Source organism: Fistularia commersonii, chromosome 21, assembly GCF_037954325.1.
Source record: "Fistularia commersonii isolate RoL2024-O1a breed Wild chromosome 21, RoL_Fcom_v1.0, whole genome shotgun sequence".
Taxonomy (NCBI): Eukaryota; Metazoa; Chordata; class Actinopteri; order Syngnathiformes; family Fistulariidae; genus Fistularia; species Fistularia commersonii.
In genome coordinates this window covers 15,982,314-15,991,559 of record NC_141304.1, presented here as the reverse complement: position 1 = coordinate 15,991,559, position 9,246 = coordinate 15,982,314, and the positions used below count along the sequence as shown (strand labels likewise).

At 55.9% G+C, this 9,246-nt stretch overlaps 1 protein-coding gene across 1 annotated transcript; it reads left to right on the top strand.

Moving 5' to 3' along the window:
• Positions 1-2,467: 2,467 nt before the first annotated feature.
• Positions 2,468-8,693, top strand: LOC147222472 (adenosine receptor A1-like). The gene is made up of 3 exons (XM_086168777.1): positions 2,468-2,892; positions 5,142-5,436; positions 7,051-8,693. Exons 1-3 carry the CDS (start codon positions 2,552-2,554, stop codon positions 7,432-7,434), a joined length of 1,020 nt encoding a protein of 339 aa, XP_086024903.1. The 5' UTR covers positions 2,468-2,551; the 3' UTR covers positions 7,435-8,693.
• Positions 8,694-9,246: the final 553 nt, after the last annotated feature.

Below are 9,246 nucleotides of genomic sequence, written 5' to 3'. Positions count from 1 at the left end.
CGCGAGCCTTCGATTGGCCGTAACTTTCATCGGAGGAATTTTATCTCGAATCGTGACGTGGCCGTTCTCATGGAGCCATCCAGCCCAGAATAACCTTCAGACGTGAACATCCAGGAAGTGTGTGGACACAAATGAACGGACAGAGAACCTTCAGCCATCTGTGTGTGTGTGTGTGTGTGTGTGTGTGTGTGTGTGTGTAACACAAGTTCTTTGTTCTACACTGGATTCTCAGATGCGGGATGTGGCGACATGGAGGCATTTAGCTTTTAAGATAAGAAGCCAAATATTGTGAATAAAGGATTGAGCTTCATTCATCAGCAATGTCCTGCTCAGCGTCAGAGCAGAGTCCCTGAGGACCACCTCAGAGCCAGGACCTGCAGGTTCCAGTCCCTGAGGACCACCTCAGAGCCAGGACCTGCAGCTTCCAGTCCCTGAGGACCACCTCAGAGCCAGGACCTGCAGCTTCCAGTCCCTGAGGACCACCCCAAAGCCAGGACCTGCAGGTTCCAGTCCCCGAGGACCACCTCAGAGCCAGGACCTGCAGGTCCGGTCCCTGAGGACCACCCCAAAGCCAGGACCTGCAGGTTAGAAACCCGCCTGCTGCTGGTTGTCCTGATTGGACGTACCCAGACGAACAGACAAAAAGCCCAAACCAAAGCGTGACGGCAGAGCAGACCTCCTGTGTCTGGTGATCTCATCCATTCATCTCCACCGCTTCTCCTGCCCTTCAGGGTCGTGGCGTGCTGGAGCCTGTCCTGTGATTGGCCGAGAGGCCGGGTTCCCCCTGGACCAATCACACATGCAGACACGCAAACATTCACACACCTAACAGACCAGCAGCTGCAAGCAGAAGCTTTAACCACATTAGAGGGCCAGAACTTTAACATCCATGAAAGCTCAGATTTTCCAGACATCACACAGGGTGTGTGTGTGTGTGTGTGTGTGTGTGTGTGTGTGTGTGTGTGTGTGTGTGTGTGTGTGTGTGTGTGAGAGAGAGAGAGAGAGAGAGAGAGAGAGAGAGAGTAAATAAATCATTTGTTATCTGGCTGGAGGAAAGACTCTTAAATAATAAGTGCAGTGAGTCGGTGTCCATATGAACCCGTCCACCACAGAAGGTCCTCCAGAGAAGCGGAGATGTTGGAGGCAAGGCGGCCCAGGTGGACCTTGTCCTGCCTGCCAGCGGATGAACATCTGCCCTCTAAGCAGGGAGGGACGGAAACCTGCGCGTCGCTGTCGTTGGAAACGCCTCACGCGTGAACCGTGCAATCTCTGTTCCACCTCACAAGAAGACACCTTCTCACGTGGAGGGTTCCACCACGCTCTGCGCTCCACAGGCCCCTTCAGTGCAGACCCTGGGTCTCCAGGGAAGGTGCAAGTGCTTTACATCTCCTCATGGAATGTGAATGGTTTAATATTTCTGCATGACATGTGAATGAGAGGGTGAATGATGTGTGTCTCCATGTCATGCCTGAATAACGTGGTGAACGGTCACGTCTCCATATTACATGTGAATGAGAGGGTGAATGGTGTGTGTGTCTGTGACGTGTGAACGAGACAAGAAATGTGTGAATGAGAGGGTGAACGGTTGTGCGTCTTTGTGACGTGTGAATGAAAGGGTGAATAGTTGTGTGTCCATATTACATGTGAATGAGAGGGTGAACGGTGTGTGTCCCTGTGTGACGTGTGAATGAGAGGGTGAACGGTGTGTGTCCCTGTGTGACGTGTGAATGAGAGGGTGAACGGTGTGTGTCCCTGTGTGACGTGTGAATGAGAGGGTGAATGGTGTGTGTCCCTGTGTGACGCGTGAATAGTTGTGTGTCCATATGACATGTGAATGAGAGGGTGAATGGTGTGTGTCTTTGTGACGAGTGAATGAAACGGTGAATAGTCGTGTGTCCATATTACATGTAAATAAGAGGGTGAATGTTTAGTGTTTCTATGCGACAGGTGAATGAGAGGGTGTGTGTGTCTCTGTGTGATGCATGAATGAGGGGGTGAATGGTTGTGTGTCTTTGTAATGTGTGAATGAAACGGTGAATAGTTGTGTGTCCATGTTGCATGTGAATGAGAGGGTAAATGGTGTGTGTCTGTGACGTGTGAACGAGACAAGAACTGTGTGAATGAGAGGGTGAATGTGTGTGTTTCTGCGTGACGCGTGAATGAGAGGGTGAATAGTTGTGTGTCCATATTAATGTGCATGAGAGGGTGAACGGTGCGTGTCTGGTCTTTCCTTCGTCTTTGACGGCGGTTGTGATGGACCCGTTCACACGCACGCTCACACACTGAGGAGCGGGTCGGCCCACGGACTTTGGTAGGAAGCGTGAAAGAGTTAACGCCTCCCCACGCCCCCCCCCACGCCCCCCCCTCCTCCTCCCCCTCCTTCCGCGAGCGCTGAAAAGGCTCCGCGTCCCGCTCGGCGTCAGAAGCCGGCAGGACGTCCCGCACGCCGGCGGCCGCCCCTCCAGACCCCCTTTACGCGTCAGCCGCGCGATGTGAGTCTGCGCGTCCCGGTCCCGGTCCCCGGTCCCCGGTCCCCGCGCCGCCGCCAGCCATGCCGTCGGCGCTGCCCTCCTCCCAAGCCCTGTACATCTGCATGGAGGTGGTGATCGCGCTCTCCTCGGTGGTCGGGAACGTGATGGTGGTCTGGGCGGTGCGCATCAACCGCTCCCTGCGGGACACCACCTTCTGCTTCATCGTGTCTCTGGCCTTGGCTGACATTGCGGTGGGCGCGCTCGTCATCCCGCTCGCCATCACCATCAGCATCGGGCTCCGGACGCACTTCTACGGCTGCCTGCTGCTCGCCTGCGCCGTGCTCGTCCTCACGCAAAGTTCCATCCTGGCCCTGCTGGCCATCGCCATCGACCGCTACCTGCGGGTGAAGATCCCCATGAGGTAGGCCCACGCCGCGGGTGGACCGCACCGTCCTCCGTGTCCGCACCGCCGGGCGGGAAGGGGGGGGGGGCGGCGCGGCTCCGCGTGGAGCTGCGTGGATCCTCCCGCGGGGACCGACTCGGTCAGATCACTTGCGTGTCCGGCGGGTAACTTTTACCCGCAACCGAGCCAAGTGCCCTTGGATCCAAGGGGAGCCACGGAGACCCAGAAGCCCTCCGTGGTGACTCATCACCCCACGGTGCAGATCAGACCGGTGTGTGTGTGTGTGTGTGTGTGTGTGTGTGTGTGTGTGTGTATCCTCTTCAACTCCGCCGTCCAAACACAGACATTCTCCTGCAAACATCGGAAAGCCCGACTTCCCCACTCTTTGCCGGCGAGGAGGCGCCGTGGAAGCCGCTGTCAGGGAACGCATGCCTGCTCCATCATCTCACGGTGGCTGCATCTCGGGTTGCGTAATTCCTGAGGCCCCGGTCACCAACGGTTACCGGGACGTGACGCAGACACCAGACCAGAGGAACATCTGAACTCCTCACAACACCCGACAAAGATTCTGAGCGAGCTGGAAGGACTGGAACGCCGCGCTCGGCACCTCCAGAAGTTTCCGTCCGGGTCAAAGCGGCAGGTCAGGTCAGGTAGAACTACCATGTCTGAACGCACGACTGACCTCACCGTCTGATCATCTGGAGAAGCGAAGGCCACCACATTGGATGTTACTCTCACAGAACCTCAAGTGAGATGGCGAGGGTTTAATGAGCCGGTGTCTCGTTACGGCGGCAAGCGATCGCTCGTCCGCTCTCTCGATGTTTTGGAAAATGCGGATTCAAATCTCTCGGCGAGACTCGGCGATCCGCGAGGATCAATGAGCTTCCGGAGCCCCTCTGTTTGTTTATCTCCGTTGGAGGCTCCGGAGGTGACCCTGCCCGCCGCCAGGCTGCTCGCATCTGCCCGAATCTCCAGAGGTTCTGGCTGGACCAGAGCTTCGCTGAGATGTTCCAGGAGGCACCGGAACACACGGCGACGAAAGAACCACCGATCATTGAGCCCTTCTGAGCCTGATCCCGAGGATGTGGAGCAACCTCCACTTCGACGCTTCTCTCAGAAGATGCTGGACCAGTGTGTGTGAGAGCACAAGTGGCAGCGACTCCATCACGAGACACAGGAGGTCCATGACTGGCAGCAGCCTTACTGTCATCATGGCCAGCGGTGAAGATACATCAGGGGAACGCCTTTTGCAGGTCGGTCTGGAAACTGGACTGAACTTCTCCACCCATGAGAAGTGTCGACACCTCGCATCTCCAACCAGCCGCTGGTCACTGACCTGCAGGAGCTCACTGGACAAACTGCTGACCTTCCAGGACGAGTCATTCCAGTTGACTGCAGAAGAGAAGCTTACGAGAACGTCACACTGTCCTGCTTCCCTTTCGCTGTCATTATCATCGCAGCGTTGGATTTGGACTGCGGGAGGAACCCGGAGAACCCGGAGGAACCTGGAGGAACATGGAGACTCAGCACAGAAAGGCACCCTGTGGGAATCCACCCGTGGACCGACGTCTTCTGACTGCGCCACCGTGCACACACTCTCCATCGGTCATGCTTGATGTACAGTAGTGTGTCCCGTCGGCTGCCGAGCACCTCGGAGCATCAAGCCCGTCCGCCTCCTGGAAAACCCAAGGCGAGGGATCGGAGAACCGGACACGCCCTCCAACGAACCCCAGCGGAAGCAGGAGCAGCTCATGGTGACGCAACCCTTATAAATAACCGCGGCACAAATCCAGCGGCCTCTTTGCGAAGGTGGGATGCTGAGAAGTCCCGCAGAAACAGCAGAAAAGGCATCCACCCGCTAACGGCTAACATGCATACATGTCAACGCAGCGCTTCTCCAGAGAGATCGGTCGTCACTCCGTTGAGGCGGTTGAACCTCGTCGGGCCGTCTCTCGGAGAAGGGGGACGCCGAAGGCCTCGAGCGGTTCGGTTTCGGATAATCATCATGCGTGACCCTTGTCCCCCCCACGGCTGAAAGCTAAACGCTACGCTAAGATGCGCCGACCGGGCTCCCCTGACGCTGAACGCTAATCCTGCACGTTGTCCTCCAGACTTGCGCTACAAACAGGTCGTCAACATTCGCTGTGAGACCATGAGGTGTGTTTGAAGGTTCGGAGAATCTAAGAATCGGCGGCACTGAAACGATGGCGGCGCTTCGGTCCGCCGGCAGCTTCGCTCAACACTCTTCTCCTTCCTTGTTGTCATAGCTACAAGAGGGTGGTGACCCCTCGGAGGGCAGGCATGGCTGTGTTGCTGTGCTGGCTGGTGTCCATCATCGTGGGCCTGACGCCCATGTTGGGCTGGAACAACCTTCAGCGTCTCCGTGACAACGGGTCGTTCCCCACAGACGACCTCCTGGTGATCTGTCGGTTCGAGAACGTCATCAGCATGGACTACATGGTCTACTTCAACTTCTTCGGCTGGGTGCTGCCGCCCCTGCTCCTCATGCTGGCCATCTACGTGGAGATCTTCTACATGATCCACAAGCAGCTCAACAAAAAGGTGAGGCTGTGCTCGTCCTCACGGAGGACACGTGCACTCCGTGCGCTCCGCTCGCAGAAGCAACAGAAGCAAACGTCTTAGCGCACACAGCTGACAAAACACAACTAAGCTGAGCGCGGATTTGCAGATTTTAACTACATTGCAAAGATCCAAGGTGCTGCTAGCTCTGGGGATCTGATCCAGGAGCGGAGAAGCTAAACACACCTGGGAGCGAACCGTGCCAGCGACCCAGAGGCCGCGGAGGAAGCTAACGGCGTCAACCACCGTGGCGGACTCCCGTCGTCTCTGGACGGGTCACGTAGCTCAGATGTCAACACGAGGCTTCTCAAGAGACGACACGTGTCACTAATGTTTACAGCAAACCTTTGCTAACCCCGGGGAGCTGCTTTGTGTCTGAGACGCGGCCGCCGTTACCGTTCTCGCCGACGCAGGATCAGGCGATCCGTGGCGTTTTCCCCGAACAGCTGCCGTGGGGACCGTTTTATGTGTCGAGGCCTTTGCTGGTGTTTATATTCTTATCCCTTTTGTGGAGGATTTACGGCATAACTAACGTTTTTGTTTGAAATGCTCCGTTTGGAGTCATGTCTGCAGAGCCGGTGCCAGATGTTGCCTAACTGTCTCGGCACGACTGTGACGATCATCCCCTCCCTCCGCTGTGGTTTCGGGCTCCTCGTGACGAGCAGTTTGCGCTCCGTTGTTGTTCTCAAGCTTTTTGAGCCAAAAATCATGGCCGCTGTGCGGCTGAAACGCTCGGTACGACGGCGTCCGGGTCGGACCACCAGCTCCCGTCTGATAAAGCAGGTGAATCTGCTGGAGGCCGACACCGATCGACTGTCTAGGCGGCTTGAAAAGGAACAAACGGGCACCTTTGAGTAGAAATAGCAACCTGCTCTGACCTCGAGTGCTATTCATCCGGCCAGGGAATATCAGTGGCACAATTGTCTTGCGGTGTCGAGGCAGGTGTTCGAGCAGGGAGGAAACAAGGGGTCTCAGCCCGGAAACACTCGGACCTTCTGGATTGAAAGGGACTTTTCAAGATCTACATCTTGCAAGGAAGCGGTCAAAGTGCATGCAGTGGGTGAGTTGCTCCCAACTGGGAGCCTCCTGGATGACCATCTTCAAGGGTTGTCGCTTGCTTTGTAACGTCTTAGAGTGTTTCCCGTCAGATCAGACAGCTCTACGATAGCTGTGGACGTCTCAGCTCTGGGTATTGTGATGTATTTTTGAGCGAGAGGGATGCGGCAGTGCGGCGCTCTGCGTCGGGAGGCTTGTGGAGCGCCGATTCAATTCTTGGGCCTCATCGGCCACCTGGAGAAACCCCTTGAGACGCCTCGGCTTGGACTCGGTTCCGCTTGTGCCGCCCTGAAGACGAAGGCAGGGCTTGTTAAGGGAAAGTTTCCGCCGCAAAACCGTGAGCCTCGAGGCTAACGAGAGATACCTCGGGGTGAGGCGGGGTGCCTGGGCCAAGAGGGGTCCCGCAGGGTCACCTGGTCCAGGAGTGTCAAGGCGCAAGGGTTGTTTACCGCCGCCCGGTGGTGGGTTGACCGCACTGACCCGGTCAGGTCTCACCAGCCGACATCAGCGTTTGATGATCTTCTCCTTCATCTCCTGCAGGTGACAGTGAAACACACGGATCCCAGCCGATACTTTGGCAAAGAACTCAAGCTGGCCAAGTCCCTGGCGCTTGTCCTCTTCCTGTTCGCGGCGAGCTGGCTGCCTCTTCACATCCTCAACTGCATCACCCTGTTTTGCCCGGACAGCGAGAAGCCGATGTTCCTCCTCTACATCGCCATCATCCTCACTCACGGCAACTCGGCCGTGAATCCCATCGTTTACGCCTTCCGCATCAAGAAATTTCGCACCGCTTTCCGAAAGATCTGGAAACAGTATGTGCTCTGCCAGGATCCGGTGGGTCGCCTCCCTCAAAGGGGCAGCCAGAGAGGACAGAGTCAAGAGCGGAAGCCGAGGCGGAACCAGGACGACGACGATGACGTGTGACCTTCGCCCCGCTGTCTTTGGCTGAACTCCCGGCGCCGGCTCGGGACTTAGCGGGAAACGGTCGACGGTCCTTCCGACGAAAGCCCTCTGAGGATTACACGTCGGCACGGAGACGCGCTCGAACGTCCTCAGCTCGGACTTTTAGATTTCCATGTGTCATTCTACGCTGACGATGTGATGATGTCATTTTGGATGAGGGGCCTTTACTTCACTTTCAGCACTGACCTGTCGAGCCGCTGTTCATTCGCAGGTCACTTGAGCCTCAACATCCGATTGATTTCTGCTAGAAAAACACAATTTGCTCATTTGAGGACCGTAGCGGTAGCTCATCCACCATGGAACCGATTGGTGCGACGAGGGTGTACGTCGCCCGGATGGACCGCTCGCTCGGCGGGAGAATACAAGTATCCTGGTCTGCGCGTTGACAAGCGCGACCCGGATATGTAGGCGAAGCAGATAAAAACATGCCGAAAAGCTCATTAAACATTTGTGGACCCGACCGGGCTCATTTCCTGATAAAGCAATCGATGAAACCACTTAGTAACCGCCGACAGCTGTGCTTACTCCTGCGGCGAGCCGCCGCGGCTCCTCCACCCAGCAATCGTCATTAGAATCCCCCAGAGTATCTTGAACGTTTGGATGAAGCTCCACCGCCCGCCGTGTTGTCACGGCTCGGCCCGGGCCGACGGGTACAGCGAGGCGGCGCTGCCTTCCCCCGAGCGTTAGCCGCACTGTAGAAAGTAGCTGCGGTCACCGATCACGCCGCTCACAAGAGACACTGGACCGCATTATCTTGCGTATCTTCACAGCGGATGCAGGCCAAATGAGATAAGCCCTTCTGAGCTTGTTGGTATGGTAACATCTCACCCTCTCCCAGGTCAGGGAGTGAACGCTCGCTACGTCGTCACCAGTTCGAGCGAACTCGCGTCCTCTCGTAGACGTCGAGCGGCGATGCCGCGACCCTTTGCGCTGCTGTGAACCGCCTTTTAAAAGTCCATGTAAATTCAGATTTTAGCATATTTCGATCTAATATAACGGTGGGTTTGAACGGTGTGTGTGTGTGTGTGTGCGTGTGTGTGTGTGTGTGTGTGACACAACCAGAGAGGGCGCCCATGTTGATATCTTTTGTATTCTGCACATAGTGGCTTTAACCTCAATGTGTTTACTGTTACTGACGTAGCATTGGTGCAATACTCTTCTATGGTGTAAGTTGACAATATGGGATGGACTCCTGAAGCATAGGCAGATGTTTGGATAAATGGGTGAATAAAAAAAAAAAAAACCCAGAGAGGCCACATGTTGCGTCTCAGATGTGTGTGAGTTCATTGCTGGTTAAAACTCCGTTTGCGTCAAGACAGACCGAAACCGCTGACCATGGAGGCTCATCTGGTGGCGTCTCCAGACGCACCGGACGATCAGCGCATCGGAGAGTTTGATCATTTCCTGCGAGCGGTTGCTGCGTGCGTCTGGAACCAATTGCGAAAGCAAAATTTTGGTCTCTGAGGGCAACGGCTTCTGACTGTGTCACACTCTGCAGGGCCTGCGGTCTCGTCGGCCGTGAAAACAAGGGACCATTGAAGATCTAAATCCACCATCTTTCCACACATGTTCCTCCTGCGGGGATGTTTTATTTTTATTTTCTGCCTCTGGAAACAACATGATTGTCTGGAAGCCCAGCTGTGCACGGAGGGGGAACGCTGCCCCCTGCTGGACGGTACCTGTAAAGGCCCACGGAGTCCCTTGGACCATTTAGAAGACTTATAACCGTTCTAACGCCATGTGGACAAAACACCATTCATTCATTCACCGGTC

Bases quoted from the DNA above. Each gene is read 5' to 3' on its own strand.
- LOC147222472 (XM_086168777.1), top strand. From the start codon at position 2,552: ATGCCGTCGGCGCTGCCCTCCTCCCAAGCCCTGTACATCTGCATGGAG. The intron at 2,893-5,141 runs GTAGGCCCACGC...TTGTTGTCATAG, and splicing joins CGGGTGAAGATCCCCATGAG to CTACAAGAGGGTGGTGACCC. The intron at 5,437-7,050 runs GTGAGGCTGTGC...CATCTCCTGCAG, and splicing joins ACAAGCAGCTCAACAAAAAG to GTGACAGTGAAACACACGGA.